General features: G+C 52.0%; 12 protein-coding genes across 12 annotated transcripts; 6 read left to right on the forward strand and 6 right to left on the reverse strand.

The window, feature by feature from the left end:
- Nucleotides 1-58: 58 nt before the first annotated feature.
- TRIVIDRAFT_32946 (uncharacterized protein) lies at nt 59-859 on the forward strand (the record flags this gene model as incomplete). Its single annotated transcript, XM_014104365.1, has 2 exons — nt 59-371; nt 447-859. The coding sequence occupies 2 exons, from the start codon at nt 59-61 to the stop codon at nt 857-859; spliced, it is 726 nt and encodes a 241-aa protein (XP_013959840.1).
- A 241-nt stretch (nt 860-1,100) lies between these two features.
- Nucleotides 1,101-3,666, reverse strand: TRIVIDRAFT_215486 (uncharacterized protein; the record flags this gene model as incomplete). The annotated part of the gene is made up of 1 exon (XM_014104366.1): nt 1,101-3,666. One exon carries the CDS (start codon nt 3,622-3,624, stop codon nt 1,255-1,257), a length of 2,370 nt encoding a protein of 789 aa, XP_013959841.1.
- An 875-nt stretch (nt 3,667-4,541) lies between these two features.
- On the reverse strand, nt 4,542-6,234 carry TRIVIDRAFT_82068 (uncharacterized protein; the record flags this gene model as incomplete). Its single annotated transcript, XM_014104367.1, has 3 exons — nt 4,542-4,833; nt 4,885-6,012; nt 6,137-6,234. The coding sequence occupies 3 exons, from the start codon at nt 6,232-6,234 to the stop codon at nt 4,737-4,739; spliced, it is 1,323 nt and encodes a 440-aa protein (XP_013959842.1).
- Nucleotides 6,235-7,821: 1,587 nt separating this feature from the next.
- On the forward strand, nt 7,822-9,355 carry TRIVIDRAFT_32849 (uncharacterized protein; the record flags this gene model as incomplete). The annotated part of the gene is made up of 2 exons (XM_014104368.1): nt 7,822-9,145; nt 9,204-9,355. The coding sequence occupies 2 exons, from the start codon at nt 7,822-7,824 to the stop codon at nt 9,353-9,355; spliced, it is 1,476 nt and encodes a 491-aa protein (XP_013959843.1).
- A 1,736-nt stretch (nt 9,356-11,091) lies between these two features.
- On the forward strand, nt 11,092-11,810 carry TRIVIDRAFT_79374 (uncharacterized protein; the record flags this gene model as incomplete). The annotated part of the gene is made up of 3 exons (XM_014104369.1): nt 11,092-11,206; nt 11,296-11,600; nt 11,672-11,810. The coding sequence occupies 3 exons, from the start codon at nt 11,194-11,196 to the stop codon at nt 11,804-11,806; spliced, it is 453 nt and encodes a 150-aa protein (XP_013959844.1).
- A 443-nt stretch (nt 11,811-12,253) lies between these two features.
- On the reverse strand, nt 12,254-13,115 carry TRIVIDRAFT_120434 (uncharacterized protein; the record flags this gene model as incomplete). Its single annotated transcript, XM_014104370.1, has 2 exons — nt 12,254-12,666; nt 12,803-13,115. Coding segments are annotated over 2 exons (726 nt in total), but the record flags the coding sequence as incomplete, so codon positions are not given.
- Nucleotides 13,116-13,725: 610 nt separating this feature from the next.
- Nucleotides 13,726-14,661, reverse strand: TRIVIDRAFT_82071 (uncharacterized protein; the record flags this gene model as incomplete). Its single annotated transcript, XM_014104371.1, has 4 exons — nt 13,726-13,880; nt 13,945-14,122; nt 14,380-14,405; nt 14,560-14,661. The coding sequence occupies 4 exons, from the start codon at nt 14,613-14,615 to the stop codon at nt 13,823-13,825; spliced, it is 318 nt and encodes a 105-aa protein (XP_013959846.1).
- Nucleotides 14,662-14,852: 191 nt separating this feature from the next.
- On the forward strand, nt 14,853-15,993 carry TRIVIDRAFT_82072 (uncharacterized protein; the record flags this gene model as incomplete). The annotated part of the gene is made up of 2 exons (XM_014104372.1): nt 14,853-15,263; nt 15,321-15,993. The coding sequence occupies 2 exons, from the start codon at nt 14,934-14,936 to the stop codon at nt 15,834-15,836; spliced, it is 846 nt and encodes a 281-aa protein (XP_013959847.1).
- A 200-nt stretch (nt 15,994-16,193) lies between these two features.
- TRIVIDRAFT_62314 (uncharacterized protein) lies at nt 16,194-18,140 on the reverse strand (the record flags this gene model as incomplete). The annotated part of the gene is made up of 1 exon (XM_014104373.1): nt 16,194-18,140. The coding sequence occupies one exon, from the start codon at nt 18,138-18,140 to the stop codon at nt 16,194-16,196; it is 1,947 nt and encodes a 648-aa protein (XP_013959848.1).
- A 1,221-nt stretch (nt 18,141-19,361) lies between these two features.
- TRIVIDRAFT_55025 (uncharacterized protein) lies at nt 19,362-20,799 on the forward strand (the record flags this gene model as incomplete). The annotated part of the gene is made up of 3 exons (XM_014104374.1): nt 19,362-19,418; nt 19,482-19,781; nt 19,837-20,799. The coding sequence occupies 3 exons, from the start codon at nt 19,362-19,364 to the stop codon at nt 20,797-20,799; spliced, it is 1,320 nt and encodes a 439-aa protein (XP_013959849.1).
- Nucleotides 20,800-21,567: 768 nt separating this feature from the next.
- TRIVIDRAFT_215493 (uncharacterized protein) lies at nt 21,568-22,668 on the forward strand (the record flags this gene model as incomplete). Its single annotated transcript, XM_014104375.1, has 1 exon — nt 21,568-22,668. The coding sequence occupies one exon, from the start codon at nt 21,596-21,598 to the stop codon at nt 22,298-22,300; it is 705 nt and encodes a 234-aa protein (XP_013959850.1).
- A 1,471-nt stretch (nt 22,669-24,139) lies between these two features.
- On the reverse strand, nt 24,140-25,075 carry TRIVIDRAFT_79380 (uncharacterized protein; the record flags this gene model as incomplete). Its single annotated transcript, XM_014104376.1, has 3 exons — nt 24,140-24,666; nt 24,752-24,843; nt 24,925-25,075. 3 exons carry the CDS (start codon nt 25,073-25,075, stop codon nt 24,409-24,411), a joined length of 501 nt encoding a protein of 166 aa, XP_013959851.1.
- Between the last annotated feature and the right edge of the window lie 1,644 nt (nt 25,076-26,719).

Consider the following 26,719-nt stretch of genomic DNA (forward strand, 5'->3'; position numbering starts at 1 on the left):
ATCGTCCAGCTGTAACCTCGTCTCTCCCCACGACTCAAACCACAGCAAAACAGTCACCATGGATATCCGCCTCCTCACCACGGCCGACCTCCCGCTGATCCAGCACGCCAACCTGGAGAACCTGCCGGAGAACTACTTCCTCAAGTACTACCTCTACCACGCGCTGTCCTGGCCGCAGCTCAGCTTCGTCGCCGTCGACGTCTCGCGCCCGCGCAAGGGGCCCTACGACTACCCCAAGATCGTCGGCTACGTCCTGGCCAAGATGGAGGAGGAGCCCACGGACGGCGTGCAGCATGGACACATTACGAGCTTGAGCGTCATGCGGACGCACCGGAGGCTGGGAATTGCCGAGAAGCTGATGAGGCAGAGCCGTATGTCTTTTAGCATGTCCCTTTTGGAGGGCAGTCTATTCTAGTTTGAGTGCTGATGACGAAATTTGTGAACAGAGCTTGCCATGGTGGAGACGTTTCAGGCGAAATACGTCTCTCTGCACGTCCGCGTGTCCAACGTCGCCGCCAGACACTTGTACGAAGACACGCTGCGCTTCCGCAACGAGAAGACGGAGAGCAAGTACTACGCCGACGGGGAGGACGCCTACAGCATGCGCCTGGACCTGGACGACGTCGCGGAGCTGGCGAAGCGGTACGCCGACGAGGAGGAGGACAAGGACAAGGACGAGAGCGGGCGTGCCAACGGCGGCGACGCGACGATAAAGAGCGAGGGCGTGGACGAGGGCGAGGCCGTGGGCGAGGTGGGCAGGGATCCCGAGGCGGACGGCAAGGAGAGGAAGATTAAGGTTGCGGTGGGAAGGGGGTTGGGGGTTGGCGATTTGGTGGAGAAGGATGAGAGTAAGCATTAGAAGATGGGTGGGAAATGAATTTACTGTAGAGTGAGGCTTGGCTTTTTCTTTTTTTGGATGTACATGTATTATGGTTTGATGTGTTTTATTTTTCTTTGTGTGGTTTCTTTGCTGGGGATGGGGGCATTTTCACATATAACTTTGTGATTGGTACGGAAGAGAAAAGGGGGGGGGATAGATAAAAGCGTTTGCCGTACGAATCAAGGATGTGGTCAAGGAGAGGTAGAGAAAGATGAAAAAGCTGAGTGACATTCTTCTTTTTTTATAGTGACTATGGTAAAACAAATATTTCCTTTGGTATCAAAAAAACATCCAACGCTAGATAGGCAGTATCCTTCTTATACATGTTCATTAAGCAACCCCCCCAAAAAACCCAATCTTTTATACAATATACCTCAGTTCCCACTCAATTCCTTGGCATACTCCTCATCAGCCTCGACCCTCAAAATCTCCAGCTTCTTCCTCATCTGCGCAATCGCCCTCTCCAGCCCCTCCTTCTGGAAACCCGGCCCGGCGTTCTCCACCATGTAAACCTGCTGCTGGATGGCCGTTTCGAGACCCTCCATGGCGCGGTACTTTGCCAGTGCTCTTGGGCCGGGAGGGGGCATTTGCTCGTCGTCGTGCGGGAGCCAGTTTGGCCGCTGCTTTTTCTCGTCGGGCCAGGAGCCGGGCACGGAGCGGGCAGATAAGGCATTGGTTTGCTGCTGCTGCTGCTGCCTCTGTTGTTCTTGTTGCTGCCTCTGCTGCTCTTGTTGCCTTTGTTGCTCTTGTTGTTGCCTTTGTTGCTCTTGTTGTTGCCTTTGTTGCTGCTGCTGCTGCTGCTGCTGCTGCTGCTGCTGCTGCTTTTGTTGCTGCTCTTGGCCAGGTCCGAAGAAACCATTCGGGCCAAACGGACCATCACTTCCAAAGAAGCCCTTTTCACCAAATGCTCCATCAGGACCAAACATGCCGCGTGGCCCAAACATGCCGTTCTCGCCCGGGAAGCCTCTACCATTAGGGGCTTGGGGATTATTAGTCCATGACCCCCAGCCTCCGCCTCGGGGCGGACCAGGATGATAATGATAGTGTCCCCTGCCTCCTCTCCCGTGGTGGTTGGGGCGGCCCCATGGGAAGCTGCCGGTCCATCCTGGGGTGCCAGTCGTCCATCCTGGAGTGCCAGTCGTCCATCCTGGGGTATTCACCGGAGGAACGGGAGGCACAGGAGGCACCATGTTCCCAGGACCATGCGGCGGCAGCGGAGGGATACAAGGGGGCGGCGGCACGGGGGGAACGGGAGTGCTGACGCCTCTCCGGGCTTCTTTTCGTGCCTTTCTCATCTCTTTTCTATGTTGCCTCTTCTCTTTCCGCTCTGCCCTCTTCTTGTCGCGGCGCTCCTTGTTGCGGGCCCTGCGCTCCTTTCTCTGGTTTTTCTTAATCTGTTTCCAAGCAGCCGTCAACGTCTTGATTTGTGCCTTGAGAGCTCTCTTATCCACCTCAATGGATGCATCCCGACACTTGGGGACGCTCTTAAGTTCAGCCTTTAGCTGCTTGACGTCGCCCTTGGTGCGGAGCTGGTCAGGGTGTTTGGTCCAATCTTGGAGTCGGTTTATGTAAAGCTGTATGGAGCTGAGAGGAACATCATCGTAGCTGGGAAGGGACCCAATGGATGATTCAGAGCTCGAAGAAGAAGACGACGATGAGGAAGAGGCCGAGCTAGAACGCTTGTGGTCCCTTTTTTCATCACAGCCGTATTGGTAGGCTGTTCGACCGCGAATATCTCGGTCAGCAGCAGCAGCTGGCTGTTGCTGGCCTTGTGCTGCGCTGTTCTCAAACCGAACGCCGTGCTGATCCATGACCAAACTCCCAATGCGCAAACCATTTTGATCCGCCACAAAGCTGTTGCCATACCGAACACCGTTGTCATCGATCTGAAAACCACCCCATGAACTACCACCGGCCGGAGCTGAGCGGCCCGCAGTCTGCGAAGACTGGGTAGATCGACCAGCTTCCGATGTCTGGTCAAAGTTGGTTTCCCAGGTACCGGGCATCTGCGCCGAGGGGGTTCTCTGGGGCTCGAGGCGGACTTGGATGCCTCGAGGGCCAAAGAAGCCATCGTTCCACTGCAGGACGGTGGCTTCAACATCTCTCCTCCGTTGAAGAGAGCCAGGATTGGCGGGATTGCCTGCGTCGGCAATCTGGTTGAGTTGAGCCTCTACTCGAGCTGTGCTGTCGTTGGTTCTGCCAGATTCTGATTGCATCTCATCGAGCAGCTTTCTATGAATGACAACTTCATTCTGCCTTGTCGTATGATCAGGAATCAGGAAATTGATAAAGGTAGACCAATCCAGAGCAGTGACATCTCGCGCCGCCCAATCACTCTGGTAAGGAAAATCATCAGGCTGGGAGACATCGTTTACTTCAATAGTATGAACGAGGAGAGTGCCTGGGATCGAATCACGCTGGGGAGCCGGCCTCAGGTCAAAGTAGAGCTGGGCTGCAGGCTGCGCAGAGCCAGGCGAGGTTCGAGGAGTCAGAGGAGGCGTGTAAATGGTGTCACCCGCAGTGGACGACGCAGCATCGTCAATGAAGCTGTGTGATGGTGTTGCCGGAGCTGCTGTTGCCGATGCGGTTACTGATGATGCTGATGCCGAGTGAGGAGAGCGAGAGCCGCCCACGCTGCTGTAGACGTCGGTCTCTGAGTATGGCGGCGGAGGCACTTCGTCTCCGTGGACGCTGAGATGGTCGTTGCGGCTGTTGGCGGCACCGCCACTGTCATTAGAGTTCATAGTGCTGGGTGTGTACGAGTATTATGAATGAGGTGGTGATGATGAGCTATTGTGAGGTGTGTATGTGGACAAAGAAACAGCGCTCCTCCTCTGGAGAATGCGTCGCTGTGTAATCCCAGATAATATTGAGTGGTCAGAAAGCAGTGGTCAGATAATCTCGCGACGTCCAAAGCAGTCGCAGATGGCTTAAAAGCGAATCCGAAAGCGAGGCCACGGTCCCAAGGCAGAATCCGGGTACTCGACCCAAATGCTCTCTGGCGTGTTTCGTGAGCGTCGAAAGGCGATGGCGAGGATAGTGGCAAAACAAGCAGCCCTGCCGCCTCTTATGTATGGTCCAGCTTTTCCTTTGGACTCACGTATGCATGGATGCATTGCGGTATAGAGGCAGCCAGCGTCCAACGAAGGAATACATCATGCCCTGATTGAACCCGTCATGCCGCATTACGCGGGGCTTTCAGCCGAATCCCCTTGTGCCTCTTCATTTTCCTCCTAGTGTCGAGCTGATGGATGCACCAGCCGTAGCGGCCAATTAGTGCTCCAGAGCCTCTCGGGCTATCCGCACTTTAGCAACAGGCCGCGCAGCCCCGTTACGTTTGCTGCTGCGCTGCCTGTGGGAGTCGTTGGTGGAGGGTGATTGGCGCATTGCCTGATCCTTCAGACGGGGGGTAGCATCATAACCTAGTAGTAGCCTTGGAGCAACTTAATCTCCGGCGTCGTCCAATTAGGGCCTCATGGCTGCCTGAGGTCGCTGACGCGGCCGCTACAAGAGGTGACGTTTTGGTTCAAGGTTAGGAAGCGACAAGCTGTTAACATGAACAACAAGACACATTTCATCACATTTCATCACATTCGGATATGGATATGGAGAGGCAAGAACCTCACGGCTAACGGTTGGTTATGTGGCTCCAGGCACAGATGCAGCAGAAACGTCTATTAGTGACGACGCCTTTGGAGCTGTTCATACACAATGTCATGATTGCTTTACTAGGAATATTTTATCCTTTTTTTTTTGTTGTTCTCTAAAGCATCCCTAACCATGTCATCGGATGCTGGGCCCCGGATTTTCTTCTTTTACTTTATTGTTGTAGTCATTCATCGTGAAGTCGTCATCATCACGAGAGGGCCTCTTCCCAGATGTGAAAGTCGGCATCCTCTCGCTTGTAGTGGTCTGAGATGAGGCTTGACAAGTGGTCGCGCGAATGTGTGCCCCTGGGAAAGTTAGCGACTGGCTGTAATTCTATCAGTTCAGATCCAACTTACAGATTTGTGATGTAGGTATCGACGAGCTCCGGCGGAATCAGCTCGGTGAGTGCCGTTCGAATCTCGGCGCCACACACCATGGGGCCATCCGCGAAGCTCACAAAGGTGGACGAGTCGCCCCATTCAATCAGCGAGCTCTCGTCAAATGGGCTCTCCGGGCTAAGCTTGTAGACGCCGCTGAGCACGACGACGGCGGTACCCTGTTCCTTGGCAGCTCGGGCAATAGCCGCCGAGCCGGCATCCGCTACAACACCACCAGTAGCAACAATCGCTCTAGCTCCAATAATGACCTTGTTGACCCGTGACATGTAGGCCATGAGCCCGCCATTCATGACGTTGACCACTGTGATGCCGGCTGCCGACAGCTTCTTCCTAAATGTCGCATGCTGGTTTTCGGCTGAGTGTCTTCTCGGTGGTGCCATGGCGATTAGCACGGTAAACTTGCGCTTCTGCGCCGCGCGGAGAATAAATCGTTCGACTGTCGTCGATGGCTGGTGGACCAGCACCAAGTCTCCAGGGTGAATCTGCACTTCAGCCGAGGCAGCGATCTGGTCGTCGACTTGGCTGATCTCGTCCTTGATTTCCTCGATTCCATCAATGACCTCGGAGCGCAGCGCGTGGATCTGGCCCGAGTTACCCCTCCACGTGGGCGTCGACGCTCCCGAGGTCTTAAAGGGCGACACATCTCCATTGGCGGGCGGAGACGTCGACAAGAGATGAAACAGCGATTTGGGAGGATTGATGGAGCTATAAGAAGAGACGATGGGAGGGCGCACAGGCGGGGCTGCGGTGTTGGCCGACTCGAAGCGCTTTGTCGTCCACTGCTGGCTGATGGATGTTGGCGGGACGATATCGGTCGGGGTTGGCGCCTCGCTCGCAGACTCGTCGGCGGTGTCGCCTCGATCCTCGGAAGCTTCGTCTCGGATCAGGCCGAGGACTCGACGCACAATGTTGCCAATGACAAGCTCGTTGGGCTGGGCGTCTACCAGCTTACGGCCGGTTCTTGAGACGTTGATCAAGAGGCTGTCCACATCGTGCCATTTTGAGCGGGCGACGACCTGGAGGAGGATGTGGGCGGTGGCGATGGCGCAAGGCTCGGATCCCTTGATCTGTCTTCGCTTGAGAAGGCTGCAATGAGTGCCGGTCAGTATATTGCCTTGCCCACTCCTTATCGCATCACGGCCAATAATGTCATGCCGCCATGCGACAATCTTATCGTGCCCCGCATTGCGAATCCTGATAAATCACATACGATATCAAGCTGTTGACGGAAGCTTCCAATGGCTGTCCCTTGAGAGATTTGAGGAATTTTTCCAGGTCGAGCGCGTGGCCCGTGGAAACGGAGGGCATCGTAGGCGACGCGGTGGTTTGTTTTGCCTTTGGTGCGGTTATCGAGGGGCCGATGGTCGGTGGGATGTCGTCTGGCGCTATGACTCGAAATTTGTGCGACAGAGGGCGGCGTGCAAGTGGCTATAAGGGTGCGACTGGGCTCGACTCTGGTTGAAGCACAAGCGAAAAAGATGGCCGTGATGCTGTCAAGTGATGCTAAAGGGGCGTTCTGTGCTGTCTCAGTCTCAGAGAAGCCGGAATGGGTGTGGTGAGGTGAGCGGGGTTGGTTTGGTTTGTGGGCGCAAAAAGAGTTGCTCGAGATCGTGACTCAACATGCGAGGCTGCTCGGATTGGCGACAAAGAATTTCGTACATTCAGTTTAATGCAGCCCACTATGCACTAATGTAAGATTGCCAGTTAGCGCGAGAGGAACTGCCCCGATACCTGAATGCAGAGCACACACAACTTTGTACAGGTACCGGTACTTTGGGCCACTGCCCTGCAGTCAGACCAAGGACTTTTGTATTTTTGTAAATCTGTACTCTTTTTTTTCTTCTTCTTTTACGTTCCGTTTCTCTTACCCCGGCCTTGCATGTTTCTGATTTAGTGGCCAGGGGACAAGAATAAGTTCAAAGTTCGGCATGGGCTGATTTGACATTTTGCTAGCGCACGGCCTAACAATACGAGGATATACATACAGTAGATTCGAACTCTAGAGAAAAAGAAGAACTAAAGAGAAGAAGAAGCAGTACTAAGACAAAGTTTTGATGCCGCTATTTTGTTGTTCTGACCATCTCTACTGGGGAGCTACTGTACTACCTTGTATATACCATCCACCAGGTAGTATTCCATAGATATCCAGCATAATCATCCTCGGCTGCATGCTGCATGATACGATGCACGCTCACTCCTTGTATCGATACCGCTTCCCTCGGCACTCTCCCGGAAACGGGCTCCAAGCAGAGCAGCGCATTGGGCCACGGACACAATAGGGCTCCCCCAACAGCCCTGCTGATTCTGCTGCAAACCCCCCCAAAAACCGCCCTAGCGTGGGCGGCATCTGACCTCCCAGCGGCCTTGGCCCGCTATGGCTAGCCATGATGACGACCTGGCCCGATTTCCTTTGGGGGGATTTTTGGCCTCAACGCTTATGTTGGCCAAGTACTTGTACGAGTACTTGTACTACTGCACTGCTAGACGGGCTGTCTGGTGCTTGTTTCATTAAGACATTCCCCCTCGGAAGTCGAACCTTAGATTTTCTGTGGCTCGCTCGTAGCGTCATTTCTTCTCTCTGCCTCGTCTCGCCGTGTCTCTGCATCGCATCCATCGCTGCCGCCGCCTCTCTCCCGCCTCTTCTCTCACCTCCTCTCCCCCCCTTGGAAGCGACTCACTCATGACACTCGTTTCCCGCGCGCCCTGCGGAGGCTCATTTTAACCCCCCTGGAGCGCGTTGCAGGGCCATTGGCAGCATCCTAGAGAGCCGGAAGCGGCCTCGAACGCCTCGGCATCTGCTGCGACGCTCCCTTTCGCTCCCTCCACGTCGTGGGCATCTGCCATCCCGCCCCGAAGCCGCCTCCGATGTCCCATGGAGTGCTCTCCTTGTTCGTCATGAACTCGCTCAACATCATCACCGCGCGCGTGTCGCCGCCGCCGAGCCCAACCCACTCCCGATCCAACAGCATCAGCGCCGGCCTCGACGACAAGGCGCTCGACCTCGACGTGTCCGACGACAAGGCGGATGGACACGAGACCCAGCCCTTGACCGCCGAGGGCTCGGGCTCCCTTTCCGAGAAGCGATACGGCGCCGACGGCGAAGCGGCTTTTGCCACCGAGGAGACGCCGCTCTTTTGCGAATCCAAGCCGGATGGGAAGCGCTCGAGATGGTGGCATGTGCTGCCTCGGGGCATCGCCTCCAGCATCATCAGCACCATTCAGTGGCTGTTTGCTACGCTGACTGCGCCCGGATACTACCTCATCTCCTGCTTCTACGACGACTTTGGCAAGTTTGCGCCAATGACACAGCTGAAAAAGCTGTTTGGCTTCCACAGCGGCGATTTGGGCACGGATAGTCTGTATGGTTCTCCCGAAAAGGCGAACAAGGCCGGTCGAAATTCACGGCATCTCGGAGTCCCGGCCAAATCGTTTCATTCCTCCAGCACCTCATCGTCTGGTCTATCCTCCGAGTCCGAAGACGAACCCCGTGCCGCCAAGAGCCGGCATACTCGCTCCAAATCAGCCAAATCCAGTGATGAAACGGGCGCGGCTCGGCGCTCTATTCGAATAAAACTAAACGACGAAGAGCAGCGAAAACATAGAAAGTCACAATCTACCGCCTCTCATGGCAAGGGTGACCTCAGTCGGGGCGACTTGTCTGCGCAACTCAAGTCTCCAACATCTCCGATTGCCGCCCTGACCAAGTACCCGAAGACACCTGCGCCACCACGACCATTGATCCCCCGACGACAACCATCGTACCTGAATCTTCTTGAGCCTTCACGAAAGCAACAGAAGACGCTTATCCTAGATCTCGACGAAACGCTCATCCACAGCATGTCTAAAGGAGGGCGGATGAACAGCGGTCATATGATAGAGGTCCAGCTCAACACTGCGACTTTGGGAATGAGTGGACAGAGCAGCGCTGCACAGCACCCCATCTTGTATTGGGTCAACAAGCGACCCTTTTGCGACGAGTTTCTCCGTAGAGTGTGCAAGTGGTTCAACTTGGTTGTCTTTACCGCATCAGTCCAGGAGTACGCCGACCCGGTGATTGATTGGCTGGAAACGGAAAGAAAGTTCTTCTCAGCAAGATATTATCGTCAACACTGCACATATCGACAAGGAGCCTACATTAAAGACTTGAGTTCTGTTGAGCCGGATCTGAGTAAAGTGATGATTCTGGACAATAGCCCGCTGAGCTATTTGTTCCATGAAGGTACGTTGCCGACTTTGTGGTAGAGAGCGCAACCGCCCAGGCTAACTCGATCTGATAGATAACGCCATACCGATCCAAGGCTGGATCAACGACCCGACAGATGGCGACTTGATGCATTTAGTACCTCTACTGGAAGGTCTCCAGTACGTTCATGATGTTAGAGCTTTATTAGGGTTACGCAGCGGCGAGTATGGCCATCTCCAAGCATAGAGGGTTATGGGAACATTCACACGGCAAAGATTTGTTATTTGGCTTTTTTTTTTCTCTTTTCATTATTATCATCTCAGCTTTTTAAACACATAATGCAAAACTGGGCAAAAACAATTGGCAGTCTCTGAGGCCAGAAGACGAGTGACGAAGCGTGAAAGGGAAGCTCATGGAAGAGAGAGTACACGGTTGAGACCAGCCTGGATCCTTTTTTTCAAAAAGTGAAACAAAAGCGCACCTTGTACGGGATAATATACGAGGAAAGGACGTTATGGGAGTTTTCTTTTCTTTTCTTTTTTTTTTTTTTACATATTCTGCTGGATGGCATGAGTAACACATGGGTTTTTCAACAAAGCGGCGAAGAGGAAGCGGGATCAATGTTTTTATAATACGGCATTTGGTTTTACATTCTGGGTTGATGAGGATGGGCATGATGAGAGCGGGAGATGGCTTATGGTTATGGGCAACGTTGATTCAAGCCAATATGGAGACTGCCAGTTTTTTTGCAAAGATGATTTGCATGCCTCTCTGCTTGTGTCTTTATGAATGTGAAGTGATTTATGGGAGTGGCTCGCCAGCGCTCCGCCGTGATATGCCTCTACAAAGGAACGAAGTACTATTCTCCTGAATAAATAGTCATTATACACAATTTCTCTACCTGACTGTTAGTATTTAAACCGTCATATAATCCCTATGCCACCACTTGTCGCCCAGCTTCACTCAAAAAACAGAACGACCCCAAGTTTGGCATTCACACCAAAACCTGCCCCACGCCTCAAACCCGAAGACGAACATTCCCCGCAGTGGAGAAAGGCCCCAAGCAATAGAAATCTTGGTCGTCTCCTCCGTCCATGCTGCTTTAAAATATGTTGGGAAAATCGGATGAGCTTCGCGGCTTTTGCATCGTCTCGCATCTGGTGTGGCTCAAAAGGTCCGTGTGCGTGTCAGCTTCCGGGTTAAGCGATTTGTTTCTACTTGTACTATATGTATGTGCGTGAGGAGGTGGTTTTTAACCGTCTCGTTTAAAATCTCACTCCTGGGGATTTTCTGTGCCGAGGTTTTCTGGGTTTTAGAAGAAAAGATCGCCGTCTGGAGAAAACGTGCATTTGTTCCGACGCCCTGCAGACAATCCGGCAACCAAGGTTTCGTTCTAGGACGCATGCATTCATTACATACATGAAGAAGACATGACATGTTCCGAGCAAGGTTTGGCGTGAAGAGCCCGCGCCATTACATAATAAGACCTCGACCTGCCAAAGCCGTCAAAAAACGAAGGTTGACAAGCACCACGTAAAACCGAAGTGCCAAACCACCTACCAAGGCACTAGCAATGATCCGAAATTCCCTTTAAAAATGAATCCAAGTCGTCAAATTGACTTCAAACTTGTGGAGTCCGTCTTTCTGGAAAAAATGAATTTCCTCATCCGGGGCTCGTAACAAACATGACCCTCAAAAAAAAATAGAGGGCGTAGTGGTGACATCATCATCACAGTGACGAAATGGTTTCGCCAGGACTCTCTCACTCCCAAGCGGAGTTGCTTTCAGGGCCAAAAACATACGAGTAGCGAGAGAATATGGGATAGACTTTTGGCGCGGATCGAGATTAGAGGGGGCAAGACGTAATAGATGCGGTTTTGAACCGAGAGGTGGCTTGTGATGATGCAAGGGGACAAGTACAAATACCGTGACGGTTGCTGCCTTTGAAATGGACTGGAACTACTTCCTGTGACGGCACAGATACTACGAATATCATTGTATTAGTAGTTGCTGAATCTGATCTGTAAATCAGCTCATAGCAGAGAATTGTCTTCTCATCTCCTCATATCCTCATAACAATCATCATGTCTCTCCAATGTGAGTCTCAAACCTCGCTCACACTCACTTTGCCACTCACAACCTCCAACTCCCAACTCCCAATTCACAAACTAATCACACAAAAACAGACTTCCCCCCCGTCAAACCATCCGCTATCGCCCTCGGCACCTTCTTCAACCACGGCGTCGAACTCGTCGTCCTCGCTCCCGTCTTCGGCCAGACCTACCACCGCGCCAAGGCCTCCAACACAAAGGAGGAGTTCATCCGCTCCCGCGAGGCCAGCGGCGCCGCCGTCGCCTGGGGCACTTCCTTTGTCGGCTCTGCCTTGCAGAGCTACGGCGTGGGCGCCCTGCTCAATGCCACGGGCACCTTGAGTCACAAGGGCGCTGCGTATCTGGGCGCCTTGATCTTTGCGGCGACGTCGGCTCCTGGGGTATGTTTTTTTGCCCTGTTTGATGTGCTTTTCGGTTTGTTCTCGGGACTGACTGACTTTGGGTGTTGTAGTTCCTCTCTCAGGTCTTTAGCGAAAAGAGGCCTCTTGACACTGTCGGCGTCAATGTCGCTGCCAAGCTGCTCGAGACAATTGGCCTGTCCTTGGTCCTCAACTGGTGGGGAACTAGGACCAATCCCTTTGAGTAAACGGGATGTCTCTCAGTAATTCTTTTCCTGAGGCTGGTTTTCAGGAGTTGGATGGGGAATCCGTGACATATCATGTAAAGCCATCACATCTGATGGTCTTTGTTGTATAACATCAAACCTATATTAGTCAAATTCAGTTCGGAATATCTGCAACTTCCACCTCTGTGACCCAACTTCGCCGCTCCAAGCCACATCAAATCAGAAACTCAGAGCCAATAGCCGTATAGTAGAAAGCCAAACATATTCCATTGATCAATGCAGTACTTTATATAGCCTGAACGCCGCCGTTGCCCCAACAAAGTCTTGCTGCAAGACAATCCCTCTGGTATGGTTAATGTACACCCAGATTAAGCGCTTCGCATCAACATCATTCTCCCAACACCAGTTTCTGACACTCGGGTCAGATACTGCACCTCGTCTTGCCCCCTATTTTTTTTTTCTTTACGCCTTCGATTCACCCTTTGTCCAGAACGCCTGCTTGCTGCCCTCCTTCTGGACAAGCTTGACCAAGGAAGCGTAGGTCTCGCTATAAGCCTCGCCGCTGTCCTCGTCATCGTCCTTGTCAGCCTCCTTAGCGGGCTTCTTCTTTCCCTCAGCCTTCTCCATGATCATGACCACACTAGTAGGTCGCTTGGTCTTGGCAGCGGCACCCAGCTCAGCGCGCGATGTGACGAAGATGAAGGGGACGTTGTGGTCCTCGCACAGCACGGGGAGGTGTGAGATGACGTCCATGGGAGAGATATCGCCGGCAATGATGACAACACCGGGGAATGAGGTGTAGCCGGGGGCGCTGGGGGGAGACTTTCGCAGAGTCTTGACAACTTCCTTGACACCACGCTTGAGAGTACCATTCTTGGCGGCTGTGAAAGAGTTTCGCCGTTAGTAAACTAGTTCTAATAGCTTAATTTGAATGGAGTAGAGAGAGGAGAGGGAGAAAAAGCCAAAGGAAAGATCATGAGGCAACCTGCGCAAGGCAGCGTGGGTGAAGCAACCTACCTTTTCGGATGGTCTTGCAAATCTTCTTCTGGCCCTTCTCATCGGCCAGAGGAACCGCAAACGGCACAACCTTTCGCTCAAGAGCCACCTCAGGGGTCTTGTCCTCGTCCATATCGGACGCCTCCTCAGAGACCTTCACGGCACTCTGCGCAGCGACATCCTGCTGGAGCTTCTCGTCCAGAGCAGAAGCAAGCTTGTCCTTCTTGTCCTTCTTGTCCTTCTTCTCCTTCTTGGACTTGCTCACGCCAGACTCTTCGCTTCGCTTCTCCTTCTTCTCCTTCTTGTCCTTCTTGTCGGATCTTTCGGCGGCCATGGCTGCTGTCTGGATGGTTTGAATGCGAGGAAGAAGTAAAACAGGGAAGCAAAAAAGACCAAATTAATGTGTCAAATGGATGATTGAAAGCTTATTATAAGTATAAAAGGGCTCAATCGACCAGACAGAATCCAAACTGCCTTTGGTGCACCAATTGGACGTCTTGCGCAACTTGGTCGCGTTTTTTCAATGTCTGTCGTCCTCCCACGATTGAGGCGCTTCAAAAATTTCCTACTCAACCTGAACTTTTTTCTCGGTGAGGGACCCTCTTAAAATTTTCGGCGTTTTGTAGTGCCGACGCCGAGAACTCTACTGCTCGGTCACGTGATTATATATCAGCCTATCATGTCGGTCAAGATTTGGATGACCTAATGGAGCATGGGCTCACGAGAGTTTTTATGCTGGTGTGATGGCAGACGTAGGTATGAAGCTTATGATGAAAAGTCTTTCAAATTGAGTGCCGTAAAGTCGTAGAATATCACTCGATATAGAGTATAAGCACTCATCCTCGCTAATTATTTCTCCTGGGCCTCTCTTTCACACTACAAAGCCACTTCCGCATATCAAACCGGAGCATTAACCTCTTCACGAGGGACAGGATCAAATATCTCGTAGAGCCAACCGTTTCTATTGTTTTCTCCTGATCTAGACGCTGATATACACTGGGTCCCCTGGACACCCATAATTCAACATAGTCGTGCACCATTTTACTCCTCCGACTCAGCAAACTCAGCACGGCCAGCCTTGGAGTTGAGGTAGTGGTTGCTATTATTACAAGTTAGCCCTGAATCCAGTACCAGTAGTAGCGTATTTCACTTGGTCGACGTACCGCTCGGTAGCCCAGTTCATCAGGTAGTAACCAATGATCATAGGAGGGAGCCAGTAGAACACCTGGGACTTGGTGCGGCGGAAGGTGTTGAAGAGGGCATCGTGGGCAGCGCCGGCAAAGGGGTTCTGACGGTTAGCAGACAGGCCGTAGTCGATAATGCCCTTCTGCTTGGCACCACCTATAGCATCATGTGTTAGCATGCGAGTGACTCCTTCAATCTTCGCAGTTCGTCCCAGCGAGTCCTTCGACGCAATCCCCGATCCAATTGTTGCCCCGTAACCCGTTCACCGTATTCCATTCCAATTGCTTTCGTTGCGTCGAGGAATCAACCGATTGAATCATCCTTCCAACCCCCCACCATCCGGCTTCTTGCGTCCTCAAAGTCTTTTTCGCGAGTGGTCCGTTGCAATCGTTCGAAAAGAAGAGTAAACTCACCAAAGGAGCCCCAGTCACCGAGCCAGCTATTAAGCAAGATTAGCATCAGCACCAATTCTTCAAACATCGTCGCGCAGAGGCCGCATCCTCATCCATCGAACTCGACTTTCGCATCTCGTGGAAAAGCCGCAACTCGGTGGTACGATGCCGCATCCGCCGCCCGGGAGAGGTTGTACATACTGGCCGGTCTTGGGTTGAGGGGCGCCACCGCCCAGACGAACCTGAGTAGGTCTCATTGTGTCTGATTCAGCAGGATCTCGGTGTTGCGATTATCCTTTTCGATGCGGGAAGAGGTAGAGGTGGAATGAGTTCGGGTTCGGAATTGGTGAAAACGCAGAGCATCCTCGCGGGTCTAGCCGAGCTTGCCGTAACCGGCCTAGCGCCCTCGTCGGACGGAAAATCAAGCACCAACTGCGGGACACCTTCAGTTCAGCAGGCAGGACAAGCTTCATAATCCGCAGAACCCAGTCGCAACGAGAAGTTTCGCCTGTGGGAAATTCAGCAGCTGACTTTTCGAGGATCCCGGGGCTTTCTTGCTGAAGCAGCGACTCAACATGGCGGCGTTTGCGCGAACCCTCAACCTGATGTACCGCATGGCCATCCCGGCCTCTGCCGGCGCATTCCTCATCACACAGTCCATCTACGACGTTCGGGGCGGCACAAGAGCCGTGATTTTCGACAGGTTGTCCGGTGTCAAGGAGGATGTCGTCAACGAGGGAACGCACTTTTTGATCCCTTGGCTGCAGAGGAGCGTCATCTTTGACGTGCGGACAAAGCCCAGGAACATTGCCACGACCACCGGCAGCAAGGATCTTCAGATGGTCAGCTTGACGCTGCGAGTCCTGCACCGACCAGATGTCAAGGCATTGCCAAAGATTTACCAGGTAAGCATCTATTCCCAGAACATCCAGAGCTACAGTCAAAGCTAACTACAATGACAGAACCTCGGCGCAGACTACGACGAGAGAGTCCTCCCCTCCATCGGCAACGAAGTCCTCAAGGCCATCGTCGCCCAGTTCGACGCCGCCGAGCTCATCACCCAGCGTGAGGCCGTCTCGCAGCGCATCCGCAGCGACCTTACCCGCCGTGCCGCCGAGTTCAACATTGCCCTCGAGGACGTGTCCATCACCCATATGACGTTTGGCCGTGAATTCACAAAGGCCGTCGAGCAGAAGCAGATTGCCCAGCAGGACGCCGAGCGCGCACGATTCATCGTCGAAAAGGCCGAGCAGGAGCGCCAGGCCAGCGTCATCCGCGCAGAGGGTGAAGCCGAGAGCGCAGAAACCATCAGCAAGGCCATTGCCAAGTCCGGCGACGGGTTGGTGAAGATTCGAAAGATTGAGGCCAGCAGAGAGATTGCGCAGGCCCTGTCATCGAACCCCAATGTGGCGTATCTGCCTTCAGGAGGAAAGGGAGGCAACGGCAGCCAGCTTCTGCTGTCTGTAGGCAGGGCGTGAAGTGGATTGTAGGAATAATGAAAACGGAAGCATGGAGACCACCCCGCTCATTGCTGGGATATGAGGGGGGAAAAGAAATCCCCAATCACGAGAATCTTGTACTTTTAGCCATGGAAGGCCAATAGAAGCCTTATGTGAAAACAAAACTATATGCTCTAATCCTTGGCGTATGTATTGTAAAGCTCGCCCGATGAAAAGTCTGCTTGACCTAATATAAGAAAGAGTATGCGTAGAGCGTGAAACCAGATATTCAAATTTATTAACGACGGCCAATGCCAATGGCGGGTCTTCTTTCACCCCAGAGGACACCATCCCATAATCATTCTCAGTTACCTCCCTGTCCAGCTTCAAGCCAGCTTAATTGCTTCCCTCGATAAACGCTTCCGTCAAACCACCTCCTTCGCCCTCAGGAGGGGTAACCTCACCATCAACAACCCGCCAGCCGACTCTCTTCATATCATTCCACACATCCATGACCCGCAAGCGAACCAAATCCCCAGCTGCCCTAGCGTCTTCGCCAGAGTCGTGGCCAAGCATCTTTGGTCCCGTGTCTTGCTGGATCTTGCGGTTCATGTGAACATTCATCAGCGTCTTTAGGCCATGGCGATATGGCAAGCCCATTTTGTGCGGGTAGAGCAGGACGGAATCAATGATGGTTGGGTGAACGATTCGCATAGCATTAAGATCATTCTCCAAGCCATGTCCGATGAGGGGTGTTGTTGGCGATATGAGCGAGAAGAGGAGGTCTCGCGCGACTTCGGGGGAAGAGACGATTTTGAGCTTCTTCTTCTTAGACTTTAGCTCGCCGTCCTCACTTCCCGTCTCATCGCTGTCCTTAGATGGCTTGAGATCGTCGTTGACGGACCACGATTCGGCTGCGGCGAGGTCCTCAGGCCAGACGCCAGAAAAACGAGAGTTGAGATCCAGGATTTCACCCAGAGGCTGGACTAAGACATCCAGCAAGTCCTCTCCCGTCGGCCACGAGGTAGCCGTCAGGCGCACCAACTCAAGCCCGTGGACCGTGTAGCACATTTCGCAGTCAAAACAGACGGCCCTGTCCTTAGGCGCGAGTGGATTCTCCGGCGTCTCTGCAAAGTTGAGAACGGCGGCCAATCTCTTTGCATCGCTCGCTTTAAACACATGATGCTCGTGGGTGAAGCATCCAGCTGAGTCGCCGACTTCTTGACCACAGCAGTGGTAGCGTTTGGGTACTCTTGTTTTATCACCAGGTGCCTTGCTTGGGACGTAAGTCTTGCCCCAGTGAAACTTGCATGCTCCTCCCGTTGTAAGGGCGCCATCCTCTTCTCTCCGACCAGGGAAGACTTGAAATCGTTGCTGGCAGCGGTCGCACTTCTCCCATCCTTTTGCTGCCTCCATACCATCCACGGCCGACTTGATTTGTTCCTGTGTCGGAACTGCAGGGACATAACCGTGATTCCCCATATCGTCAAGTGGTGTAAGGATACGTTTTAATAGCTCCACTTCCTGCGCGTGCGTGAGACCAGTCTCAATCTTTCTAGGCTCTCCATCAATCATGTCGTCTTTTTGAAGCTTCTTTTGAGCTTCCTGCTTCTCTTTAGCTCTGGTTTCTTTCCACTGAGCTGGCGTCATGCGCTTGTACTGCATAACTTTGTTCTTCATGACGTTGGAATACACGGCTGGCTTTTCAATGGCGCAAGCTTGCTCTTCGTCGAGAGCTCGGATAATGAGATCTTGGTCGGATAAAAGCAGCTTCTTCTCTTGGTCGGTTACAGTCTTCTTTAGTTCCTCGTTTAGACGCTTGAATTCCTGGTGGACAAGCCTGAGTAGCTTTAATCGTATTTCATGACTTGCTGGAGAGCTTTTGAGTAATCGAGGATTGAGTGACTCGGCTTTCTTCAGCTTCGCTGGCACAGTCGTCTTGGAGCTGGAAGCACCTGGCTTCGTAGTCGGCTGCTGATTCTTGGTGGTGGCAGCGTTTGCGCTCTGAGTGGAAGCAGCAGCCTTCCTCTTCAGTGGAGGAGGTGAGATTGGACGCGTAACACTCTGCAATAGAGTTTGTTTCTGATTCCCGGCAGGCTTTTGCCCCGTCCGACCATCAGAGGCTACACCAGTTTGCGATGAGAGGGAAGGGTTCTCTGCGTCGACCTTTAAGCGCTTGCTTGGGCGATCGTTATCTGGAGGTGGCAATGCTTCATCCTTTTCTAGCTCGCCAGTGCTCTCTTCATTGATCTTCAAATTGTCCTTTTCGTGGCCGAAGATGCACTGGAAAGCGGTGCATCTGTTGCCTGCCGGGCAGGGGATGTGCTTGAGTGAGAGGCTCATGGCGGCCTAGCGGGAGCAGAGCCCGATCAAAGTGAGAGGGAAGTGATGCGCGGTCAGTATCTGCTGAGCAAGAGTTGGTCTGCGTACTAAGCAATCATCGGTACGGGCGGAACAATGCGTTGCATCTCCCCGCAAAGCAAGCGGCCAAGAGACGGGCTGGTTGTTTGATAGAGATCTGAGAAGCTCGGGTTGTTTTGATGAAGCAAGCATGGATACACGTTACAGCAGGCACCTATTTCCTGGCCGGTCGTACTGCAGGGGCGAGCCAGGGGCGCTAAGGCCGATATTTAGGCGTGAGGCTGCCGAGTGTAGGCATGACAGGGCCGCTAAGGGCGCTAAAGCAGCAGGATGGGGCACTGTTGCTCAGTACCTGAAGACGAACAGCTAGAACATTGGTGGAATAGGGGAGAGAATTGCATTAAACAAAGATTCTCGAGTATTTATTGTAGTTTCCCGAGGCAATTGTTGTTCATAATTCTTTCCAAAGATGACTACATCCTGAGCCTGTTTTGCATGGTAAGCACAACGAAGAGCTCATGTCTCCCCATGACCTTCATACCTAGGTTTGGTATTTCCAATGAAGAAGCTGAATACCATCTGGTACTATGTATTCTTCAACATGTCCATCTCAACAAGTGTAGAATGAGAACCAAGCTCTTTAACCATTTACTGCAATAGTCCATGCTAATTTTCTTTATCAACTAGATAGCATTATTGCCAACTGGGTGCTGTATTTTCCAAGTTTACAACTGGTTACGCAACATACAGGGTAAGAAATCGCTTGCTTGAAGAACACAGCTCTTGCATAATGAGCTTACCAATTTCTTCTACCTGATACAAAGGATAAATGAATAAAGGGAGTTGATGACGACGCTTTTCATCAAAGAGATTAATCGCACAAGCCCAATACACGTACAACAGCCTCTCCTCCATCAATCACATCGCCCTCTGCGTGCATGTGGATATCAGCCCACTACTACCTTTAGCGCTCCGGCAAATACGGGGCCGGCGACTCTGGCATTACGATTACGCTTTTTACTCGATTGGGAGCCAAAAACCAAACGTGGACTTCCTTATCAATTTGCCTCGGACGACCTACGTAATGCGTCCCCCATGTAATAAATACCTGCTTGCGCCCCTTTCGACGAGTCACAATAGCCTCTCCCGCAGCCAATGTCTGCTCGCTTGGCTGGCTCGCGACTCCTAGGCGCAGCGTTCAGGATGGATTTTGCCGGCGGAAGCACCAAGGCAGATCACCTCTGCGTCCTGGTTCACGGAGTGAGTATCTGGACATCCTGAGGGCTTCTCTGCGTGTTATTGAGCTAACTCGTCAAACTACAGCTATGGGGGAATCCGAACCACATGAACAACATCGCAAAGACGCTGCGGGCCCAACATTCCCCTGACGACCTCTACCTCCTGCTGGCCAAGCGAAACAGCGGCAGCTTCACATACGACGGCATCGAGCTTGGCGGCGAGCGAGTCTGCGCCGAGATTATAGAGGAAATCAAGACGATAGAGAACAATGGCGGCAAGATCAGGAAGCTGAGCGTTGTGGGATACTCTCTCGGCGGCCTGGTGTCGCGGTATGCCGTTGGTCTGCTCTACGCAAAGGGCATCTTGGACTCGGTTGAGTGCGTGGTAAGCACATGCTTCTCTAGGTTGAGACAGGGCCACTGCTGATGCCGGAAAACAGAACTTTGCGACCTTTGCCTCGCCACATCTCGGCGTACGGACTCCCCTCAAAGGATGGCACAACCATATGTGGAACGTGCTAGGCGCGAGGACGTTGTCCATGTCAGGGAGCCAACTGTTCACGATTGATAATTTCCGAGATACCGGTCGGCCCCTCCTATCCGTCATGGCCGATCCCCAGTCCATCTTTATGCTGGGGCTGCAAAAGTTCAGGAGACATACATTATACAGCAACATCGTTAATGATCGAAGCGCGGTATATTACACGACCTGCATAGAAAAGACCGATCCCTACAAGGAAATAGATCGGATCAAAGTCAACTTTCTTAAAAAGGATGGAGAAGGTGTCCTGTTAGATGCGGCACATCCGTTCTCTCCACGGCCCAGGGTTCCCGCACCGATCACTCTGTCATCCGTCACCGAAGCGAGCGTGCGGTGGATGAGAGGAATCCCGTTCATGATTACGGTGTCAGTGCTGGTTCCTATTGGCGTGGTGGCCTATCTTATCAACTCGGTCTTCCAAACCATACGAAGCACGAAGCGCATTAAGCTACATGAGGGCGGCCTAGCAGGCATCAATGTTGCAGAGTACCGGGTGCCGATCCTGATCAAGTCGCTTCGTGAAGAGGTCGAGCACGTCTACGAGGCGCTGAACAATTCGCAGAACCAAGAGTATCTGGCGGATGAGGACGAGGATGAAGAGACAGGCATGAATGCCGAAGACAGAAGCACAATGGCCCGGGAGAGGCGGCTCTCGATCCCGACGCAGCCAACCCTTGCCTTGGCACCATGCCAATTCGAAATGATCCGATCACTAAACTCTCTCAAGTGGAGGAAGTACCCTGTATGGATCCAAAACGATAGACACACTCACGCCGCCGTCATTGTGCGATTTGAGAAGAAGACGTTCAACGAGGGATGGGTGATTCTGAGGCACTTTGCTGGCGAAGAGTTCCTGATATAACCCGGTCGTGAGAAGCATGGTATACACGTATATACCTACCTGTACTGTAGTATCGCCGAGGGGCTTCTTCGGAGCAGCGGGATAGAATTCGCCGACGCTTGTCTTTTTCTGGGTTTTTGGATACTCCTTGTAATACAAGATGCGCACATATACAGATAGAACATGTACTGTACTGCAACAAAACAGTGTGATTGGGTGTCCAGCAACATCGACTGCAATTGGATTGGCCATTTGCCACATTATCCGGCCTTAGTCGTTCGTGAAGGATGTCCAAGTCAGTGTGACAAATGGCCCTGTCATCACCCAAAAAGCTGTGGTGGGGTAGAGCTCGCAGCTTCTCATACGCCGGATTGCCTCGCGTCACGTGAAGCTGCAACCCCAGATTGAGGCCGCTGCAGCATTTCCCCTCACCGGTGGCCAATCACAGCCCCGCTGGCCGCGTGCTTATAACCGGCAAAAAAGTTGATGCTCGTGCCACTGCCATCGCCGTCAGTCGATTCCTCTCCTCTTGCCAGAGGCTTTGGATTGATTGCCTTTCCGCCCTCCTGGCTTTCTCCTTTCCATTTTCCTGTCCCTTTTCTTGTCACGATTGACTTGTCCGCCCGTTGCTCGGAACATGCGGATTGCCGGCTTAGCAATTCAAGCGACCAAGCCAGAGCCGAGCCTCTGATTTCAAGCACAACATAAATCTGACGTCTTTGACCGCTGAGCCTCTGGATTTCCGCAACCGCAGCAGCATTGAGCCATACAGCATTCTTCATCTTCTTGTTCAACGACTACTGTAACAATATTCACAATGGTTCTCACGCACTCCACCAACCACACCTACTCCCACCCTTTCCCGACCGTCACCCTCGCCTACTTCCTGCGATACTCTTCCCCTCAGCTTAATCCTTTCGCCGCCCATGTCCTCAGCACCGACACCATCTCTAGCCATGTCGACCCGAAAACCCAGCGCCTCTACACCACTCGCATCCACCTGAAGAAGAGCCGCATGCCCAGCGCAGTATACAAATTGCTGCCCGCAAGCGTCTCGGGTGGTACCTCTGGCGAGAAGGCCTCATACATTCTCGAGACCAGTGTTGTGGACATCAAGGAAGGATGGATGAAGACGGAGAGTCGCAATCTCAACTTCACTGGTGTACTTTCCGTTGTCGAAAAGCAACACTTCAAAGTCCCCAGCTCGCTTGAGGCTGTTGCCAGGAACGAGACCGACGTCAACTCTAGTGTCATGTTCAAGTCAAGACTCGGAGAGAAAATCAGAGGAAAGATTGGCCAGGCCCAGGAGAGCAGTGGATGGCTGCCCGGATTCCTTGGCGGACTCGGCGCCAAGGGCATTCAGCGCAGCATTGAGAGCCTCGCCTCCACCAAGACCATCGATCAGCTCAGCAAGAGCCGTGACGGCATGCGGCTTGTTCTCGAGCGCCTTCGCAACGGCGGAGTCATCGGAGTCATGGAAAAACTCCGCCAAGAGCGCCAGAGACAAGCTGCGGCCATGTAACAAAAGAAACCTGTACGAATGAAGGAAGAAAAAGAAAACAAGGAGCGGTGTGCCGGGTTGAATGCAACCAACCGGGGCGGGACGGATATCGCCCTCACGCAACACCAGCTTTCATGATAACGCAACTTGTACCCCTACATGTATATTACCACTCTTTTCTTTTCTCTTAGCATGGCGCTCTGTGTTTTTACTCGGGTTGTTTTTCTTTTCAACGGCGTCATGAGGTTCACGGAATGGCTGCAGCCGAGTGCTGCGGCGCCGAGGAGGAAAATTCACGCGTACCGAGTCACGCAGTAGGAAAAATGTGTGACATCCCCTCTCTTGAATTGAGTCAAGACAGCGAAAAGCAATAAAAATTATTAACATTTATCAAATATGTGGCGTGATGTAATGTTGTTTCTCAGTGGGTAAGGGGGGAGAAGAGAAAGCTTGACCTCTCATGTAAGACACCGTTTAAACAAGGTTGATGCTACACAGACCGCTTCATACTAGGACGTCGATCCGGAGGGTGATCCCGGAAGTACAGTGGACGATCTTCTAGCTTGACGTGTGGCGAGTTACTGGACTGTTCTTATGGTGTATCTCGAGGTTGAGGATGCATGCTGTGATGAATGACACTTCAATACAGCCTGGTTGCCATGTTTCCGATCTAGATTAATATAGTAGGCTGGGATTGCTGTCTCCTATATGAGCTCACCAAGTTTGTCGTTTCCACGTATACGCCGGCTGTCCGCTTTGATCCCTCTGGACTCCAAGACTCGATATATCGTTTCGGCGAGTGGTATGCGTATGTGATGCTGACCTATCATAACCAATATCGGAAGAGCGCGTCATCACTCCCCCGAGATGTCTCTTGTAATAGAAATCCCATTCGTGAAGGCTGTTGAGATGATCTACGCCATATGAGACAACTAGGCTCTTCATCAGGTGACAGATGGCATCGCAGGTACATGTATGCAAATGGGATACGTTTGGTGTATGTATTCCGTATTATCGACAAGACTGCCACTATTACCAAATTACTTGCTCATAATTCTCTCTTACAATTGTTGTAACCACCTGTCCAACCTATTGAATCGTGATTTCTCGTGAGAATGCATCTCTCTACACTGCGTCCTTGCATCGTAGCATTGGCATTCACTGCCGTCAACGGTCAAGATATACAAAACATAAGTCTATTTCTATACTCTCTACCAATTAAACCATCATAGCAATATCTACTACAAAAGACAGGTGCTACTATACAATAAGCCAGCGCACACAGGAGACAGCTGGGCATTCACTGGCGATCCATATACCTGCACAAAAGTTGGCCAAATTGTGTAAGTCTCTCCTTTTCTTTCCTTTCCATCAACTACTTCAAAGGGCCACGAGCTGATCAATGAAGTAAATAAACAGATATGGCAATGTCTCTTCAGCAACCCTGGCGCTGGCCAAAGCACCCCCTGGGCTTCTACTGCCGTCTCTACTCGCAAGTCTTTAATTGTTGCTTGATATACTTGTATAAAACAGCTAACCGACTGGATGCATTCGCCTCACAGCTCCGACGATTGTGCGCTTTCAGCCAAAATCAATGACGCAGTGCTAATCCATGAGATTCCGGTGCTATATTTGGCCGAAGCGCGTCTAGAAGCTGTGGGCAGGGTTCTAGAAGCTTTGGGGGTGCGGATTCTAGAATGCCGCTGGTGGCCTTTCTTTTTGATACCAAGATTAGATGCTATAAATCTATAATTGGATGCGAAGTTCTTGTGGTGTCGTTTTGTCTACTACCCAAGTACGTACATTAATGTGATTGATTGCTTCTTCAGTATCTATTCACAACCCGACTTATAAATACCATTAATTATGCCAAAACGCGTTTGGCCTCTCCTGCTAAATTAAAGAACGTCTAAATTCAAGATTAATGCCGTGTGCTATCTACCAACCCCAAAATATTGTGTATGTTCTAGACACGATTCTAGGCGTATTAGTTGCTTGTATAATCCGCGTATCCCCAGAGGGAGATATCAAGTGTTGGGTATCAAATCCCGTCCCAAGGTCCATCTACTCCGATTGTCATCAAAAATATCGTAATGTTGCCGGCCTCTCCCCCGTCTGTTTGCCCCCGTTTACTCGTTCATCACCACCTCCTGCAGGAAGTTCTTGGCAAAGCGAGAGCATTGCTCGAATGCCTTGTCGAAGCCATCCTGGCCACCGTAATAGGGGTCGCTAACCACTTCTGGCTTCTTCGTGCCGCTGTATTCGCCAAACAGCATCACCTTGGCCTTGGAGTCCTTGTTCTCGCGCTTGAGACGCTCGAGGTCCGACAGGTTGGAGAGGTCCATGGCGAAGATGTAGTCGAACCTTTCAAAGTCGCTTCTTGTAATCTGGGCACAAATGATCCGTCAGCTAATGCCTCCACATAGCTTCAAACATTCAAGGAGCCCCAGGTTGAAAAAGGTCCAAACTTACGCGGCGCGCATCGTGGTCGTAGTCGAAAATCTCGTGGCTCTCTAGCGTCTCGAGTGTTCGTGAGTCCGGCGGGTCGCCGGCATGATACGCAGCTACACGGGCATTGTCTCATGGTTAGTATATCGCCCAGAATCTCGTTACCACGTGTGCTAGCCGCCATTGCTGCTACTAACCCGTTCCGCAAGAATCAATGTCGCCAATCTTGTCCTTGAACTGCGGCTGCTTTGCCAAATCGCGGAATATTCCTTCGGCCATTGTCGACCGGCAAATGTTGCCCAAGCACACAAACAAGACGGAAACGGGCTGGCCGGGCAATCTAGTCATGCTGGGCATGCTGCTGTGTCTCTTGTTTTGCTGCTGCGCGGCAAAAGACGCTGTCCGGTTCGGCCGTACGGGAAACATTTGCTGGGTTTTTGGTCGTCGAAGGTCGGAATCGCACTCAACCAAGTCGAATGATAATAGAGAAGGAAAATAACAAAAGACAAAAGAAAGAAAAGGGGGCCTGTTAGCAAGAGGGGAAGTGTAAAAGGAAGGTTGAGGATTGAAAAGATTGACGTTTGGCCCGTCAAGTTGGGCGTCTTTAATCTTAATAATACAAATACAAACCATCGACTCCGTGCATGGAATATGGCATAACAACACCCCACATTATTGGAGGAAAGGCGCTGGCGAGCGGTGGGTTAAATTACCGAGTATTACCCTTGTGCCTGAGCTGAGATTGAGGGCCTCCTTTCCGCCGATATCCTGTACTACCTTGTATGTATATACTCATATACTCATACGGGCACAGACAGCCCATTGCCGGCCAATCCAGCTCATCTATAAAGGGCTGATGCCGGGCTTACGAGTATTTATAGGAACAGCAGCGATTAGCCCTTGTCTGCGACAGGGTGATGCGATAGTGATGTGCCGGTCTGGGATGCGGGTCTCGGGAGTGGCTGCAGTCGCTGGAATGGGCGACAAGGACAAGGGCAATGCAGACAGAAACAGACTCTTGTGCCCAAGCATTGCCTAAACATTGCCCGCATAAAGTCTGCAATTGAGAACTCTGAAACACTCTTCTTTGGACAGGCAACCGGAAAAGCTGTCTATCCCGCATCGCTTACGTTGAAGCCGCCAATGCCAAATACTGCACTGACTTTCTTCTTACAGATACTGACCGCTGCTGCCGCTCGTCTCGGCCCACTCCGCGCCACAATAAGAGCCTGAAGAAATCAGCTGTTAGTGGCTCCAGACTGCTGATGCATGAGCCGCCTTGCCGTCCATCAGTCAAGATGAGAGTATTACTCGTACACGTAATTGACATCAATAATGTATGAGTACAGAGTACAGCTCTCGCTCCTCTTTTGGCCGTTCGTGTAACATTGAACCGCGGCCCTACGGCTGGCCTAATGCAGCTTAACCAAAAGAGAGACAAGGCTTGACAGATGGCTGTAATCTAGACTGCCTACTAATACGGGCTACTATATAGTAATGAAGCAACTATCAGATAATAGCATGTGACACAGCCTCCTCCCGCCAAACGATGCAGCCGAGTCCTTCATGTTGTTTGCTAAAAGACCGTCGCAAACAGAATTGCACATTGTGCGAGTACTCGTACAGACCCTTCGCGAGATGCCAAGGAGAAGGGGCTGATACACGAAACTGGCACGCAGTATTATATCGCCCTTATTGCGCGCGGCTAGAGCCCATCACATCTTGGGGTAAAATGCGATTGGCTGCGCTCCACGTCGCTCAGCCCAGCTGCGGAGGCCAAAGAGAATCGAGCTTGTTGGTTCTCGTTCGTATCCACTCCCCGTTAGCGGCGCAGAGCTGATGGATCAAATGTCTTCTGCTGTACGGAGCAGCCAACCACGGCTCGTCCTGTTTGGGAGCTGGAGAGTATATTCAGCGGTTTGTGGTGGCCGCGTCTCCCTGATCACGCCGCAGCTTGCTCTTCCTCTTCTCCTGAACCACCAGCGTTTCCTC

The sequence above is a fragment of the Trichoderma virens genome, assembly GCF_000170995.1.
Source record: "Trichoderma virens Gv29-8 chromosome Unknown TRIVIscaffold_3, whole genome shotgun sequence".
Classification (NCBI taxonomy): Eukaryota; Fungi; Ascomycota; class Sordariomycetes; order Hypocreales; family Hypocreaceae; genus Trichoderma; species Trichoderma virens.